Genomic DNA, 19,065 nt, shown 5'->3' on the forward strand with positions numbered 1-19,065 from the left:
AAATGAAAATTTTAAAAAATCGGAGTTAAGTGTTTAATGCCCCAAAAACCTTAACAATTCTTAAAAAATAAAAAAGTCCTTTATTGAAAGTTATCAAAAAATGCCAAGTAAAAACTTCTTATGCTGGTTCAAAAATACATGAAACGTATATGATATAAAACGAGCATTGTATATTATCTATCTTTGGAAAACAATGGAAAAGTGCATCGAAATCCCAGGCTCAAAGCTTAGACTATGTCGCCTATAGTTATTACAGTTAAATACACTGATAGATATAATTTATTTTAACATTAATTAAAATTTCAAATAGTCTGCAAGAAAAAATCGTTATTTTTAAACGTTAAACTATTTAAAAATATTATATAATAATAATTAATATACTTTTATAGTATTTTAAATACCTACTTTATTCGGAAAACTATTTTTATGAAGTATTCGAATACACAATCAAAATATCTATACTGTTTTTCTCAAGTATTTGAGCATATTTATAATTTATTTCATGTACTTTTTAAAAGTATATTTTAGTCAAGTTTGCTGTTCGCAACTCACTTGCAGGTCAATTTTAATTGCGCGCCGCCAATAGAATTATCGCCACTGACTGCTAAAAGATTATCAAAGCTTTGCCCAGCCCCTCGCAACGTGTTCTTTTTGCGAATGATTCGATACACATCACTCGTTTGCTAGTTGCTCAACAGGTATACTCATATAATAACAATTAAAATAATATTAATTGATATAAATTTAATATACTATTATATTAATTTAATAATATAATAAATGCTCAATGTTTTCGGCAAAACTTAATTAAATCTACCCTATTATTATGATAATATGTAGAAAAATAAATTACAGTGTATGTAAATATATCATAAATTATAAAATATACTTACTAAATAGTAATATATTATAATTTATAAGCAAACAGACAGTTTTCACTCAGAATCGTTTTTCGTATGCAATAATGAGTGGTACACTCGACACCTAAGGTACCTACATCAGAATTCAGATCAGTTTTTTCTTAAGTTATTTTTTAGGGGTTTATTTTTTTACTTTTTTTCATCTGTTATTTTTTTTTTTTAATTTTTACATAATATAAGTTTACAACAAGTTTTAAAATGTTTTGGCTATTTATAGGTACCTATTTGAAATTAATATAATAAAACCCCTATATTAAATGTATATAAAAAAATATAAAATATTAGATATATATATACAACAACTATCTTAAACCTATCAAAAATTAAAAATCTTTACTTTCAGCTCTTACTACTAAACTAACTTAACTTAGTCGATAACAGTACTTGTATATTATGTAAATATTACGTCGTTCATTTTATTGTACCTAAACGTGTTGGATTTTGGGTCAGTGTGTCTAAACGTTCACCGACACATCAGACGACTGATAAATATTTTATTGGGCATAGCTCAATATTAATTACTAATTAACCACCTATCGATTATATTATATATTGATGAGTTGACCATATGGTAAAGAATCCACTTAATGTACGTCAGTCGCCCTTTTTTTTCTTATGAATTATTCTAAAATGTCATGTCAACACTCAACTTACGATGTAGGAAGATACTAGCTTGTTACAGTGTTTGGAAAGAACATCGTTCATGAACGCAAGTTCGTATTTAGCGAACGTCACTCGTTTTTTCAAATTAAACTTGAACGTGAATGACGCGTTTTCATTTTAATGAATTTGGACGATTTATAAGACGCTCAATTTATTTGCCATTTTATAAATATATGTTTAAAATGTATTGATTAATTATACTACGTCATAATATTTTCTTATAAAAAAATGGAATGAACGGCCTATAGTGAACATATTCGTTTTTTCAATGAACGTTCCGAACACTGGCTTGTTTTAATAAGCGGAATCCGTCGAGTGGACAAATTTAACTTTTCGGCATTCGTATGTACGCGACAATGCATCGTATTTAGTAAACATAGGACATTATAGGTACCTACTATTAATTATTATACTACCTATCATACTGCACTACTACTGCACTATTTGTCTATAGGTAGGTACTACGCAACTGTGTATTCTATATACTGTAGACTATAGCAGCGGTTTCCAAAGTTTTTTAGTTCGAGCCATCCTAAAAATTAAAAAAATTAATTAGTGAAATATTTTTTTTGAATAGTTAAGACGTTTCAACAAAATTATTGTTGATTAAAAAATACCAATATTTACCGCGTGGCTCGCGCTTCCCCTGCCAAAAGCTCTAGCCTCACAGTTCTCACCTACATTTGAATATTTTTATCTTCTTAACAAATACTCATAGAAGGCTATAATTTTAGATGGACAAAGTTTGGTTTTACTTTACAAATATAAAAGTATTTATTAAAGTACCAATCAAACTCACTTGGCTGGTTTTATATTATTTTTTGTATGGCTGCTCTAAGTTACCCCGAGAAGGACGAGATTTATAACTCTCTTACTAAATGTAAGTCTTTTTCTCTTTTCGTTTGTTAAACATACTACTTTTTTAATTATTAAAAATAAATAACTGGACTTAGAATATTGATCAAAACTAAGTACGATCATATTATTCAAGCATTTTTGTAAGTAATTAAAAAAGTATCAATTTTAATACAATATATTAATAAAAAACCACTGTGCCTCGTGCTGTGTTGGCACGATTAATATTCTAAACATTTTAATTCTATTATAACTAACAACTACAGAACATAAAATATTACCTAAACGGAAATAACACAGTTGGGATAACTGATAAGTTAAACTTATGAAGGTGAACTAACTAGAGTTGGGGTCATAAAGAGAAATGCCAATTTTCAAGATATTGGAAAATATTATTGAGAGGGCGCTACACCAGCATGAGTTGTCTCGGTCTCACAAATGTAAGACATAGCAAAAACTGTTTCGAGTGGGAAAGGGCCGAGAAGGCTACAGCTATAACTAAGAAACCAAATTTTCACCATGAATAGAGGAGAATTTTAACTGTGTCGTAGCTTTTTTTTTTGCTAAGACAAATGCATCAAAAGTTCTTTAAGATTGGAAAAGGTAAAAATATCATATTTTGAAAAGTATTATAACTTGATATATTGGTCTTATCAAAAAAATAAAATCGATACAGTTAAAATACTCTTTTATTAGGATAAGGTGTAAAAGAAAATTTTAGAAAAATCCGCAGTAAGAGACTGAAATCAAGATGGTAAAAATACAACAAGAGCGCTGTTTTATCTTTCCAGTAAAATAAAATAAAATTCCACTGTATTAACGCATTTGCTTAGTTTTTCATAAAATAAAAAAATGTATATTAACATAAAATTTGAGATTGTAGTTCCTCTAATGTTCTTTGGCGGAGGCATTGCTAGAAGGGACAGCTAGTTTAGAATACAATCAATAATTATTTCATCAACAATGTCTTTTTTACATTTTAAAATCACAAGGGAGTTTAAAAATAATAAGTACTTGTTATTTTCTGGGTTGGTTTGGAACAGCTTTAATTTTTAAACATTGTACTTAATTTTAATATCAGGCGTAATCATTGTAATTTACATTTAAATTGTTATTTAAGAAGTATTATTCTCAATTTTTATTCTAGTTAAATAATAATATAATAGCTATATAAACCTATACATTATAGTTACAAGTGTTATTATTTCAGTGAGAAACAGTCTAATTAGAAGCCACCAAATGGTGAATACCAATTCTTATTCATATTAGAATAATTTTGATATTGATTTTATGCTTAGCGACTTAAATGATTGGTCTTCATAAATATTGGTATCATTAAAAAAAATTAAACTAATAATATTTAGTAATGCAGTAGCATTTAAATATTTAATATTGATAATTGAAATATTCATTTTCTGAATTCACTGTTTTTTATTGTTTCAGCAAAATACAGCTGGACCACAATCAATTTCATAACAAATTATTTATTAGATCAAACTTTTTGTAGATGTTTGATAAAAAGATTAAGCTCATGACAAATATGAAATCTGCAAACAACACCATTATTTCTAAAGAGATAAGACATGAAGATGTTTTTAAAACGTATAAGATAGATTTTGCTAAATGTGAAAAGAAATATTACCATTCAGATTGTATCAATCCGCATTGTTTATGTGAACTTAGAGAACTAAATGTCGATGATAAACCAAATTGTATGCTTCGAAAACCAAATACTTTTGTCGGATTAAAAAATTTAGGATCAACTTGTTATATTAACAGTTTACTCCAACTATGGTTTCACAATATAAATATTAAAAACGCAATATTAAATTGGGATCCCGTAAATGATGAAAATGAAAAACAAAACCACACTCTTTTCATTGATAACGCATATGAGCCAATGACTGCAATTGGTCAACTTCAATTAATATTTGCTTTGATGGAGTTTGGCAATCAGCCAACAGTAGATCCTAAACCTCTCGTAACTTGTTGTGGTATTAATGCTGCTATGGAAGAGGACTCGGAAGAATTTCAAAATTATTTGTTGACATTATTTCAAGATCAGTCAAATTCACAATCCATTCGAGAAATGGTAAAAAATAATTTTTTTGGCGATTATAACAGTGTCATTACATGTTTAGCGTGTAAAACAGAATCAATAACTTCTTCACAATTTGGGCAAATTTATTTAAATGTTAAAGGTCATACAACCTTAACTGAAAGCTTACAAGAGTATTTTAATAAAGAAAACATGATAGGAGACGAAAAATATTTTTGTACTAAATGTAATAAAAAACAAAACGCTGTTCGTCAAATTGTATTAACTTCATTACCTCATCTTATACATTTAAAACTCATGCGCTATATGTATGATAACAATTTAATGAAGGTAACAAAATTAAGGACGGAAATAACATGTCCTTACTCCATAGATATGTCAAAGTATTTAGATGTATCATGTGCATCATCAAAAGACAACTGTAAGTTTGAACTATATGGGGTTTTGATACACAAAGGCCCAAGTTCAAATGTTGGTCATTTCATTACACACATTAAAGATCTTAAAACCGAAAAATGGTATGAAATGAATGATGAAATTGTGAAAAATTTGAATATCTACAATTCAAATGTGCACAATGGAAACATATTTAAGGGATTTACATCAAATGAACATATCAATATTCAAACAAACGAGTTCAAAACTAATGATGCTTACATGTTGGTGTACATAAATACTTCCATAGTAATGAAGGTAAAAACAGAAACATCTTCCTGCACATTATCACCACGACTGGCTCAATATGTTAAAAGCTGTAACAATGATTATGAAAAAACCGTATCATTTGACATTGGAATTATAAAATATGAACTCTCATTAGCAAATTTGGTCAGAAAAATGAAATCTATAAAAATAAAAAACAATGAAGGAGATGCTATTTCGATGGAGTGGCTAAAATCATTTAGGCTCTCAATCCCTGATGATAAAGTCAACAAAATAGACAACAAATCCATAGTATGTTCTCATAATAAACTGAATCCTAATGCATTACACACAACCAAATACATAGGAACAGAACTGGCTGATAGACTGTATGCTTTGTATGATGGGGGTCCAAGGCTTAGGTTAAATTCATCATTATGTGAGGCTTGTGTTATAAATAGATATGCTGTATATTGTATGAGTAACTTAACCAATGAACATAGACAATTAATATCCAGGACTCCAAAATTGGCCTCCACTAGTAATCATTCAGATGACAATTTCCCCGTCTATTGGTTAGGAATAAAATCGTTTAAATTTTGGCAGCAAAATTATTTGAAGATGTTTCAACATTTTCTTAAATTTAACAATATACTCCCTAATGCCATACTGCCAATAAATGAAGAAGAATTAGTTCCTGCTTGTAAATCATTAATAGGAGTTGTAGACAATACCATGGGCAAGGAAAGTTTTAAAGAAAATGATATTGAAGAACCCGATTCTGAGATAGCTATTGATGATTACTTCAAATCCTTAGAAACTCTACGCAGTCGCATAATGCTCATATCCAACATCAACATTAATAGTTTGGACAATGTTTTTAGTGAAATCCAACATAAGCCATGGACATTAAATGAAGACATAACATGCCCACACGGTAACTTGTGTATAGCTAAGGAGACAATGAGATTAGTTCCAGAAGAAGTAAAGAATATACTTCAAATTTATTTTCCTAAAACACAACTTTTTGTTAAAAACACCAAACCATGTAGTCTGTGTAAAACACAATATAAAGGATATCTCCAGAGAAATATATTAGTTATGGAAGCTGTTTTACAGGAGAACTTTTTAAATTTTTTAATTTTTGACGATATAAGATTGAATGATTATTACACACAAGAAAATCATCCATATTTTTGCATTACTAAAGACTTTATTGAATCTTTTAGAAGATTTGTATCCTGTGCAGGTATGGCACCCAAACCTCAATTAATCAATAAATCACTCCTTTGTGAAGATCACAATGAATTGCTATTTGAACCAACATCTAATTTTTCTTTAACAAATCAGAGTGCATCAGTGATAATAACTAAAAATGAATGGTTAGGTCTAATAGATCATTATGAAGCTGACTATGGAGTATTTGTGTATTTTGATAAATATGGAATGTATCAAAAGTCCATACCTAAAGTCTGCCAAACATGTATAAAAACACTGAACAAAGAAAAAAGTGAGTTTAAGGATTACAATAATGCAAATATATTTATTCAAGTCACCGCAAATTATTTAAAATGTTACAAGACAGACTGCGAGGATGAGGTTTTAGGAAATAGTGTAAAGAAATTTAAACAAGATGTTGCATTGACAAATGACTCAAGTGAATATAAAGCAACGGCCTCTTCAATAAACATTTACAATAGGACTTCTGATTATAGAACCAGATGTGTACAAAAACAAATGTCACAGAATCTAAGTATTAAAATGTCATCGAATGATACAGTTTTTTTACTTAAAAAGAAGATAGAGGAAGTATTCAATGTCTTGCCCGAGAATCAAATTTTAAAAACAGCATTAGGAAAACCATTAATTGAAGGCGGAGCAAAATTAAGAGATCTGAAAATCTATCCTGAATCAGTGATAATAGCAGAGTTTAATGATGGAAATGTTAACTAAAACTCTGATGTAAAAGAAACTGAACTTAATGATACTGTAATTATGAATTGAACAACCAGAAAATTATTAATATTACTTGTTTATTGAAAAAAAAAATTATGATTATTGTTATTGACTTGTTTAATTGTTACTATCTTTTGTTTATCTGGGAAATAATTTTTAAAAAACGTCTATGCATTAACCTTGTATAATATTTTAAATTATTAAGTTTGTAATCATAAAACCATTAATACAACTTATGTTAAGATCAATTTTAAAAATGTTGTACCACCCTATATATTTTTTATATTAAATTTTACTAAACATACTTTTAATTTATTTAATTTTAGGATTTTGAATATGTATACAGACACTGATATAAAAATGAAAATGTTTATTATATTTAAACAATGTATATTAGCTTCAAATTTGTGAGTGATATTGACTGGGACACAAGTGATTTTAGTGTCTATTAATGTTTGACTGTTTTGTACATTATTATATTACATTATTACTAGACCAATAAATTTTTAAAGTTAGAGTTAATTATAAATTATTATTTACTAACTATTTATGCATATTGTTTGTGATTTTATTATGTTATTTAATTTTTTTTAATATTATGAAAATTTTATTAAGCAAGCAATATATAAAAATTAATTTTCCTACAAACCTATATTCATACTTTTTTCCCAAACAGTATTTCTGGTGGAACACTCGACAGAACGATAGTGACTATTTGCATTAAACAGACATTTTGGGTTTAATCACCCAAATATCTATGCCTGTCAATATGTTTGTCTTACAATAATATGCATTGTTAAAAAAAACCACAGGTAAGCCCTATATAACATTAAGTGCGGTAAATCATATATGTAATTGCAAAATAATGGCCACCGCTCACCACTAAATATTTGAATAAAGCCTCCGCATTCCTAATTCGACACATTTTCGACAATTTAGGAAAATAGGTAAGTATACATTTTAGTATGGTCATTAGAAATGTCAAAAATAGTATGTATGGGCAAATATATGTATATATTTAATCATACATAATTTATTATTTATAAATATATATCATGCATACATACTATGTTACTCTTACTACTTTCATATCGGTACCTACGTAGTATGTAGACACAGGCCTGACGAGAGGGGGATGGGAAAGACAGAATTTCCTCGGGGTCTGGAAATTTAGGACAAACATAAAATTGTATAAAAACCATGATATTATTGACTGGACAGAGATTATTTCTTGTGTTATTGAATTATTAATATTTTATAGACTAACTAACATATTATAATCATTTTGGCTTTGTATAGTTTATTACATTTACGTGGTACGGGTTCGCTTCAATGTTGAATGTTTTGTTTGGTTCAAGTTCAGTTTCACATATTATTAAAACATTTTGTTTGAGACCACAAACATACTTTTTTAGTTCGACCTACCTCTAAAAAATTATGATATTATTTTGTACTTAATAGTAATATTTTACTGCGTGATCTTGAGCATTAACAGCTGCCCATTAGGTATTGTAACTTTGTACGTCAATAACATAGTTTAATGAACTTTTAGTACACATACGTCATACATGAATACATTTTTTTTCAAATCAGTTATTTCTACTCTGCGATACAACTTTAGCAGAAGAACAATTGACAGTGACACTGATGTAAATGGATGTAAATGGTATTTCAAATGGTACACTCGTTTGTAGAATGGTGTGAATAGATTCATGGTATATATAACTTTAAATTGGTTTACACTTTGGAAATAGCACTGTGCATATTATTATATTATATTAAAATTGCAATATAATAATATCATCTTATTATAGGTAAGTAAAAAATTTTCTAGGCTCATTGAATTTTTGCTTTTTAAATCACAATAAATCATTAAAAAAATTTTTTTTTAGTTTGAATATTCAATTTTGTCAACATTATTTTTCAATTGTAACATTTTATATACACTTTGGGTCATAAATACTCATAACATGCATACAATTTGAAATATCAAAAATAACCAACATAAGAACACAGATAATGTTCTTAATATTAAGTGTTACAGTAGGCCAATTCAATCTAATACTAATGTTTCTATTAGAAAGCTAAATTAAAATTTGCTATGGTACTCATGGATCATAAAGAGAAAACAAACAGTGACACAACATCCTCAACATTCTTACAACAAACACATTATTCCAACATGGCAATATGTACAACATATTTTATTTAAATTTTAAAATAGGTATTAATAAAAAATTGTTTAATGTATTCTATACTAAAAATATGTTAGGTTAATGAAAATAGTATAACGGGATAAAAATATAATGAGTTATAATCAACAAATTTAAGCCGTAACCTATGTTCAAATAATTAATTTAATTTGAAATTAAAAATTATGGTAACTTAATTATTTAAGCTCAGACTTCATATTAAATGTAACTTCAATAATTAAACAATCTTTTTTAACACTCAATTTCTCATATTATGTTCTCTACTTTTATTTACAATAAAATTGTATAAATACTCTATAATCACAACAGCATTCTTAAAAGTATAATTCAAATTTGAAACTAATGTAATTATGTAGTTGAATCTTTCTAAATAAATAACATAAGAAATTAAATGATACATTTATAATTTGTATACAAAAACATAAATTATATTATTATTTTTAATTCATTCTAAAAGTATCAAATATTTTATCAACTACCATAACCCTGTTTGATTATATAGATATTATATAATGCTTAATGTTTTTTTAACCACAAAACTATTTGTAGTGAGCTTAAAAACAAATAATATTATATTATAAATATATGCACATGAAAACTACCATTGTGTTTAAAATGTTAAAAATATTTTATAGTTACAACCTTACAAAATAAAAAGATAAATATATTATATAATATATACGTATATATTTAAACTTTAAATATCAATTTATTTATTCTTTGATCCTCTTCTAGCCATCATAATTAGTGGTCATATACAACTGGATGCTGAGTATCCTTTTCAACTCAGAATGTTAAGCAATGATGACTTGTATTTGTTAACTCTAAATTATAAAAAAATGCAATTATATAAAATATAGTTTTAAGTCATTTTTGTACAAGTTTTCATAAATATTTGTGAATTGTTTTTAGTAATATTCAATTTAAAGAAAACATATTATTTTAAATTCCACAACATTTGACAAAAACAAATTAAAACATAACCCAAAAATATTTATGTGTCTAGTTTGCTAATGACTTAAAAGGACGCCACACGCTCATCTGTCGTCTCTGTCTTACAAACGTGCAACATGGCAAATTTTATGTTCACAATAATACATTTTACCCTGTAATTCCTAAAATTAGAGTGAACTTACTGCTTTTAAAATGTAAATGCAAGAATAAAATCTAAGGCATCTCGGAAGATTTTGTTGATATTATTATTTCTAAGTAAGTTATGACCAATTTTAAACTGCAAATATTTTGCCCTTTTTAAATGATCTTAACTTACTTAAAAATAATAATATCAATGAAATCCTCTGATATACTCTAGATAATATTATTCTTGCCTTCAAATTGTACATGAGTTTAAATTTACTCTAATCTTAGAAGTTAAAGAGTAAAATGTATTATTGTGAACATAAAATTTGCCATGTTGTACGTTTCTAAGACAGAGACAACAAATGCCCATGTGGCCGCCTATTAAACAAAGTTTTAATTTTAAGTTTCATTTTAATATATAAATTATAGAAAAAATTTGGAAATTGATAGTTGAAGTATTGAAATTCCTTATTATTGCTAGGCCACTTAACTAATGGCATATATGAGACGGTAGAATTATGCTTATTGTACAAACTAGAATGATCAAATTGCACTCTGTACAGAAAAATATGTATATTAGTGGATTGCATGTGGCTTGAATCAAAAAACCCAGTCAACTTATTCAAATGCGCATGGCCTAATAGTTTTTGTTAAAAATACATAACATTAATTAGTAAAAAATGATTTGATGTAAGTATAATGTCCCTTGCCAATGTAGGCCGTTTCCTTTTTAAATTTTTAAATAGTTATTAAGTATTATTTTACAAATTTTAGTATATTGTAAAATTAGTATTTATTTTGTTTTTGTTTTTGTATATATAAACAGTGTTGGATAGTAACTTAATGTGCATTACTCGTTCCTGTAACAAAATTACATTTTTCAGTAATGTTATGATAACTTTGTTATTATTATTTTTGGGTAACGCAAGAGTAACTACGTTAATTATTGAGAAGTAACTTAGCAGAAGAACGGGTTACATTATAAATTTAACTTTTTTTTTTTGGGAGTGGGATATATCGTGGTGCTACTTCACGGAGTAGTCCTTCCCCTCGAATCCGCTTCAGAAAATGTAATTACAATATTTTTCCAGTATAATCTAATATAATTACATATATAAATAAAAGATTTTGTATTGGTATTGTTTTCAATTTAACTGATTATAAACATCTATACAGGCAGCATTTCTTATAGTTTATTAGCTTATTTATTTTAAGATCAACTGATAAAATATGTACATCGACATACTGACAGACAGTCGTACGGATTACTGCTAACAACTATTGGTAGACCAGACCTTTTTTCAACAATTCATAATTATATTATCAATTATCACTCATTTAACATAAAAGTAACGTCATTGTAACTAATTACTTTTGAGTAAAAATGTAACGTTATGCATTACTTTTGTACTTGAGTAATCTAGTTACCTATTTTATTTTGTACTTGTAACGTAACTTAGTTACTTTTAAAAAGTAACTTACCCAACACTGCATATAAATATGTTATGCACTATTTAAGGGCTTAGCCATCAATTTTTAGTAAATAAATAAATAATATATATGATTTATATTTTATGTTAATTATTGTTTGACAACATTTTTAAATAGAATCTTGTGTTTGGTATTATTATAAAATAAATAAATATATAAAAATAAGTACGTCTCTGGTGATCGTTTGAAGAACATTTTTAAGTTTTAAGTTTGGAATGAGTACAATGCAAAAATTACTATACTTAATACTTTGAGGAGCATTGACGTAAATATACGTTTTTCCCACAAATTCCTTTTAGTTTCTTTATTTGTCTTTTATCGGATTAAATTTAAGTAAAATACCTTATACAAAATATGTGAAATTAAAAAAGACGTATGTACACGTCTTAGCTAAAAATCGTATGTGAAAAATAGAACGTAAGTATACATTTTTGCTCATAATTTTTTTTTTCAATATTTTATTCCTGAGCTGCTCCCTGGGCTAAAATGCACTTTACTACCCCCCGTAAAATTTTCGATTTTTTTTAGGAATTTAGTTTTTACTTACATTAACTATATAAGAACGATGATGCAATCAGAATTTGACGATCGGTCCAAAATAGACTCCTTCAAAACTAAGTCAAAAAAATAAATTCTGACAGCACCAGCGTTCTTAAATAATTAATATGCGTAGGTTTCAAGAAAAAAATTAAAAGAATCATAAAAGACGTGTAAACGCAGCGTTGCTCTCATGTGTAAAAAATGGAAAATCGTTAACTTCTAACGCCAATAACTTCGAAACTAAGTCCGACCAACAAATTCTGATTGCACTGTTAATATATATTCTAAAAAAAATCGAAAATTGTACAGAGGGTGGTAAAGTGCATTTATTCCGCTCCCTGAATTGAATTTATGTATTCCAAAGAAATAATTTTAAGAATTAAGCTCGGTTGAAATTTGACTAAAATAAGTCTATTTGACCTTCTTTATCTTTAGCATAGTCTTTGAGACTATTATCAAAATAAAGTGTTTCAATATTGAATGACTTATATAAAATATAAAATCATCCATCTCAACAGTTAACACAGTTAAATGATTCTGATTACACTTAATAACTTCCTCTTCAAATAATGTTAAGTTTGAAGTTAAATCAAATGGCAAATAAATAATAAAGGAGACTATTAAACAATACAAAAGATTCGAAACGTAGTTTTAATAGAATTTGTTTAATAAACTAGAAAACACTATTGAAATTTAATGAAAATATTTATATAGGTTAACTATCAAATGGTAAAGTAAAAATAACTTAATGTTTTTATCAAAGATACTGAATTAGTAAATATTAAGCTATATTGCCATACCAATTACCCAGTCACTTTATAAAAAAAACTTTCAACAATTAACGAGTAACTACTTTTTTAAGAATCATCTGAAAGTAAAATGTTATGTTACCTTATTTATGAACTTGAGATTGAAGTAGTTGCCATCTACTAGGAGGCCAGATTATAACTGAAACCTTAGCAACAACAAGCCCTTTAGAAATTGGACCAAAACTAGTAGAATCGTATGAGTGGCCTTTGTGATCACCTTCAATCCAATAGTATCCTCTAGGTATAAATTTGCGAGTACTTGAAGCATTATTTCTCTTTGTTGATACCACAACGTCACCTTCAACACCGATTACACGCTTAATAATTGTTTCGTTTGGATTTCTAGGTGAAACGGCTACAATAATATCACCGCGCTTAATAGAATCAAATCGCACTGGAATATACGATAGAAACACAAAGTCCACTGTGGTATTTGGATTGAATGTTGGTTGCATAGAAATTCCATCAACTCTGGCCACGGAACCAAAAGTGTCAATTACAGTGCGCCCAATAGCCACGCCAAATAACAGATTTTTTACTCGATTCCAAACTCCCATTTGAATTAAAGCAATTGACTGAGTCTGAAAAAGTGAAAAATATAGATATAATATTCAAAATCAAATCAAACTTGCCGATTATTATTTACGTACTTAAGCTGTCCCATAGACGATAGACCTATTAACTAAGTTAATTTAACTAGTTAATAGGTCTATGCACTAACCAGCAATCGTCGAATCAAAGACTGGTCATATTCATCGATACAGACACAAGAACTTCGAAATAATTTTTTGCCTTAGACCGGTGACCAGTGTTTCGGAAATTTGCGATTATCATTCGTTTCTTCAAGATAAAGAATCATGTGTTTGCTTATCAATATTGATAAACGGAAATCACAGATATCACCACGACACCTCCAGGCGCCAGATATTCAAAATGTTGTAGCTTTTGCTATTTGTTCTATGGATTACTATTTTACTATTCAGTATGAGACTTATAATCGGCATAACTACACAAGTGTCAAATATAATATAATTATACTTGTAGCTGGATGTATTCAATGGTTGTCATTTAGGCAGGTATTAACTATAATATTATGGACCTAAGCTGCTTTTGTTACTTATAAGCATATACTATTTGATACTCGTCAGATTTTTAAAACAGTTTCAAACAAAATGTGTCTAGCTACTAACTATACAGCTTTACCCACAAATGCAAAATGTGAACTATGTTCATAGGTACCTAAGAACTTATTATAAATTAATGAACTTTGGGCCTTAATGTATAAGACAAAATATATTATTTTAAGCTATGATAAATACAATCGTAATGGCTAGTACAAATGTACAATCCATAACTAAATGTAAGATTTCCAATGAAATTTAATTTAATTTTAAAGTCACTATCCAGTATTATATTTTTAATAGTTTCAAAGAAATCAAAAATATGTGTACCTATATAAATAAAAATGATAAATTTATTAAATACCTACCACCAAACAATGTATAAAAAATGAGTAAAAATTTTAATATTTTAGCTTTTAATAAATGCACAACAAAACATGTAGCAAAAAATTAAAGATTTTATAACAGACTAGTTCCTATTGTAAGTATAATAAAATAGCCTAAAAACTTTTTATTAGATTTAATGTAAAATTATACTAAGATTATGTATGAAAAAAATTAGGTAAATTATTTTGACTAAAATTAGAAATAAAATATGTGATATGTCCTAAAAACATTTTAAAAATATTCATATCATATTAAAAATAAACATAGTAAAACAATATAAAATATGTAAATATAGATGTGAATTGTCAAACTAAAATCGATCTATTAAAAATATTTATCTCTACAAAATTACAAACTAATGTATAACATTAGTTAGTTGAACTATCAACTATTGTATAGCTTAAAAATTATTAAATTCTTTAAACAATATACAAAATTTGTCTTGTATTTCATCTTGATCTTCATAATCATATTCATTTTTCCACCATTTATGTGCTTCATTGTCAATACACGAATCATCTTCATCCAGTGTTTGTATTATATTTTCAATCTCTAGGGTACCTCCAAAATCATCTGATAAAAAAATATATTCATAAATACCTATTAGATATACTTAATTTTACTAAAAAAATTGAATCAAATTACCGGTATCTGTAAATTCATTCATAAAAAAATTATTTGATTCATATAATTTATTTTCCATGTAACTAAATTCTAATGATTCATTGTCTTCTTTTTTTATAATACATTCATCTCTAGAAAGTATAAGCATAAATTTATGTATATATATATATATAACTAACAGTAGAACTTTTATAGATTAATACTTAAGAGAATTCTACCCATGTGTTTATTGTCTCTGTCTTACAAACGTACAACATAAGAAATTTCCGTTCACTCGTTTCAATAGTATGTTGTTAGTTTTAATATTTTAGTGAATTGACAGATCATATAGTCAAACTTATAGGTAAGAAAATTATCTGTCCTTTAGCTTTTTTGATATTTTAAATTTCATCCATGATGTGGGTATGAGAAATATCACAAATTAAAAATACTCATACCTCTCTTGAAAATTAAAATATTGAATAAAAGCTGGTCTCAGTACAAATAATATTCTTACTTAAATGTTTGATGATAGGTCATTATATATTCACTCAAATATCAAAACTGATTGCACACTATTGAAACTAGTGAACGACATTTTGGTATGTTGTATGTGTGTGTCAGAGACAACAAATACATGGGTAGCATTCTGTTAAAGGAAAACTTACATCAATTAAACTAAAATATTAACATACATGGGTTTTGCAATAGTATAAATTATAATATAAAAAAATTGGAAATTAAATAGTTTATTCGATCATTAAATGTTTTGTTAAATTAATTTGTTAATATATGTACCTAACACTTTAATTTTTACGATATTAAGGTATCCACCAAATAAGAATTAAATACCTACAATTAAATTTTATTATATTTCAGTATAATTAATATTTAAACTAGCTGTTATACAACTGTATAATTTACTTATTTAGGGTAATAAAATATCATACACCTAAAGAGTAGAAATAAATAAAATACAAAATATTATTCTATGTTAAAACAAATTTTTAGTGTTAACTTAAGTACCTAACATCAATATATCATACAACAAATATAATATATAGGTTTATACATTTAATTCTACTAATTAAATCTTAAAATTACCCTTAATAATGTTCCATTCGCCTATATAATCTATATACTATGATATTATTTGTACATTTTCAATACTCTAAAATACTTAAAAATATATACCTAATTTATTGAGAGTTAAATTGAATTTTTTTTTAATATTACTTACTAAGTGTAAACCTAAAAATTACATATTTCATATTAAATGTCATACTTTATAAATTCTATTTTATTCTGAAGTAGATTTTTATCAGTATGTTTCCATGAATATAACTCATTATTCTGAGTATTTTTTTTCATGCAGTTATCAGTTAACTGCAACAGTGGAACAGCTTCCTTTAAATGAGATCGATTAAAATTTTTATTTTCCCAAAATTTGTTAGTAGATAGTGTTTTTTGAATAGTTGGACGTCTTCTTTGTTTCAGTTTCTTCGATGAAATTGGTAATTTTTTCATGTTATATTTAAATGTGCAAACTGAGGGTCTGTTTTTAAGTATTTTTGAATATGGGAACATTGTTTTAAATGCATGTTTATAAGATAGCTGTGTAAAAATATGTTGAGAAGTTGATTTCTATAAAAAAAAAATTATACTTTATTTTATTAGATATTAGTTATTAGTTATATAGTTAAGTATAACCTTGCTCATGAGTATATACTTCAATATAAATATAATCAATATTTGTCATTTAAGAAATTAATCTATTGAACTAACTTATCCATCAAATATTTAATTAATATAATAAATTCAGTAAATATAAAGTATATTTTCAAAATAATAATGCTATTAAAATTATTTTTAATAATGAGTTTAGTAAATTAAAGAATTAGTATGAATCTACGGGTACTAATGGTTTAATTAATTTGTGACCATTTTATTATATATTCCCATTTTAAAATCAAAAGTTGATAGTGGTTTCATCAATAAATTTAAGGATGAAAAAAATAAAAAAATAATTTAGTTTTAGAATAGTATAAGTCTGAAAGTTAAAAAAAAATTCAAAAAAAGTTAATACTTTTTGAGATAATTAGTGTACCCTCTTAAATGGATCACTCTGTATAGTATATTATGTAATATTTATGTACGTTATATTCGTGATATATGTTAGTAGGTACGTTACCTATTTATTATTTTAAGATGAAATCATATCGTTCTTATTATATTTTATCTGTGAAAATTATCGGGCCGAGTTTACAATCGACTTTTTACTACCTGAAATTTCTGCCCAAATTTACAACTAAAAATAAAATAGGTAATCGCTGTCCAGTTTGCATTTGCCCATATCACTTTATAAATAATTATAGTAATAGTAATAAAACATTTTAAAATTATTTTTGTATTCATACACATTACCTGTTTTCCATAAAAAAGTGTTGTGTTCAATTTCATTATTGGTTTCGTGTCTTCTGTTGTATCATAAGCCGTTCTTTTTTCTGACGTTTTAGTTTTCGTGACTTTATTATTTCCAGGAGTACTGTCATCTTTACTCAATTTACAAATAGTAGGCTGTAATTGTTTTGTACTAACTCTGTCGATGTTATATGAATTTAATATTTTAGAGTTCTTCTTTAATCTTAAATACAATGAGGTTAATGATCCTAAACTGCAATCAGAGTCGTACTCATCAGATTCAACATAAATATTGTCATATTGAGATTTATTATCGTTTGAATGATTAATGTTTGCAACTTTATCATTTTTTGGTTTAAGTGATGGTACTTCATTATTTCCAGAAGCACAGTCTGTTTCGCTCAAATTATAAACAGTATTCTGTAATTGTTGTATACTCGCTCTAATATTTTTACTTAAATTTGGAATTTTAGAATTATCCTTTAACCTCAGAGACAAAGAATTGAATGATCCCAAACTGCTATCAGAGTCGCATTCATCTGATTCAAGACAAATATTGTCATTTTCAGATTTATGATCGTTTGAATGTTTAATGTTAGCATGTTTATAATCATTAGATTCAGGTGAAGGGACTATACTAGTCATATTTGGTTTATTGAGTTCAGAGTCGACGTTTAACAATTCATGATTCAATTGATTGATGTTCACCAAATATTTTTCGACTGGCAAATATTCACGTGATATTTTTTCCATTGCTTAACTTGAAAAAAAATATAAAAAAATTAGGTGGCCTTCGAATATTTGGTAAAATTGGCATACTATAGTATATAATATAATTTATATTTTGGTAGAAAATCCAACTATGATTGAATCACAAATGCCACACATGAACTTTTTAAGGAGTTTAGTATAGGCAATTTTAATACAGAATTAAAAAAAATAGTAATTTTTAATTTTGAGTAAATTCCTATACAATGTAATTAAATATTATTCAAAACTAATTAATAAAAGTTCCCAATACATATCTTATTATTATCAAAACCACTTAAATCACGTACTAACAGAATAATATAGAAAAATAGTTGCTTACGGGAAACAACCGATAGAGCGTAATGAATAATAAACTTCATACCAAAAAAAAATTGGGTGCAGTTTTGCTCTACATTCGATGTCAAACTGTCATGGGGTCATTGTAATGGATGTTTTAAGTTTAAATTCTATGATATTACAATATTATATTATTTTATACAAAAAACGATTCTGAATCCAAACAATTTATCGGCCTACATTACTAAGTATAATTTA

The 19,065-nt window shown here is 26.7% G+C and overlaps 2 protein-coding genes across 2 annotated transcripts; one reads left to right on the top strand and one right to left on the bottom strand.

Moving 5' to 3' along the window:
- Window positions 1-3,945: 3,945 nt before the first annotated feature.
- Window positions 3,946-7,092, top strand: LOC111034480 (ubiquitin carboxyl-terminal hydrolase 48-like). The gene is made up of 3 exons (XM_022315745.1): window positions 3,946-5,680; window positions 5,858-6,649; window positions 6,725-7,092. Exons 1-3 carry the CDS (start codon window positions 3,946-3,948, stop codon window positions 7,090-7,092), a joined length of 2,895 nt encoding a protein of 964 aa, XP_022171437.1.
- Window positions 7,093-9,975: 2,883 nt separating this feature from the next.
- On the bottom strand, window positions 9,976-14,067 carry LOC111034494 (mitochondrial inner membrane protease subunit 2). The gene is made up of 3 exons (XM_022315758.1): window positions 13,879-14,067; window positions 13,311-13,809; window positions 9,976-10,132 (listed from the first exon to the last, which is right to left on the bottom strand). Exon 2 carries the CDS (start codon window positions 13,783-13,785, stop codon window positions 13,312-13,314), a length of 474 nt encoding a protein of 157 aa, XP_022171450.1. The 5' UTR covers window positions 13,786-13,809; window positions 13,879-14,067; the 3' UTR covers window positions 9,976-10,132; window position 13,311.
- Between the last annotated feature and the right edge of the window lie 4,998 nt (window positions 14,068-19,065).

The sequence above is a fragment of the Myzus persicae genome, unplaced genomic scaffold, assembly GCF_001856785.1.
Source record: "Myzus persicae strain clone G006 unplaced genomic scaffold, MPER_G0061.0, whole genome shotgun sequence".
Lineage (NCBI taxonomy): Eukaryota > Metazoa > Arthropoda > Insecta > Hemiptera > Aphididae > Myzus > Myzus persicae.

Excerpts from the sequence above, each read along its gene's own strand:
- LOC111034480 (XM_022315745.1), top strand. The coding sequence starts at position 3,946 with ATGTTTGATAAAAAGATTAAGCTCATGACAAATATGAAATCTGCAAAC. Across the intron at positions 5,681-5,857 it reads TCCAAAATTGGCCTCCACTA|GAGTTGTAGACAATACCATG; the intron begins GTAATCATTCAG and ends AATCATTAATAG. Across the intron at positions 6,650-6,724 it reads AACACTGAACAAAGAAAAAA|ACTGCGAGGATGAGGTTTTA; the intron begins GTGAGTTTAAGG and ends GTTACAAGACAG.
- LOC111034494 (XM_022315758.1), bottom strand. The coding sequence starts at position 13,785 with ATGGGAGTTTGGAATCGAGTAAAAAATCTGTTATTTGGCGTGGCTATT.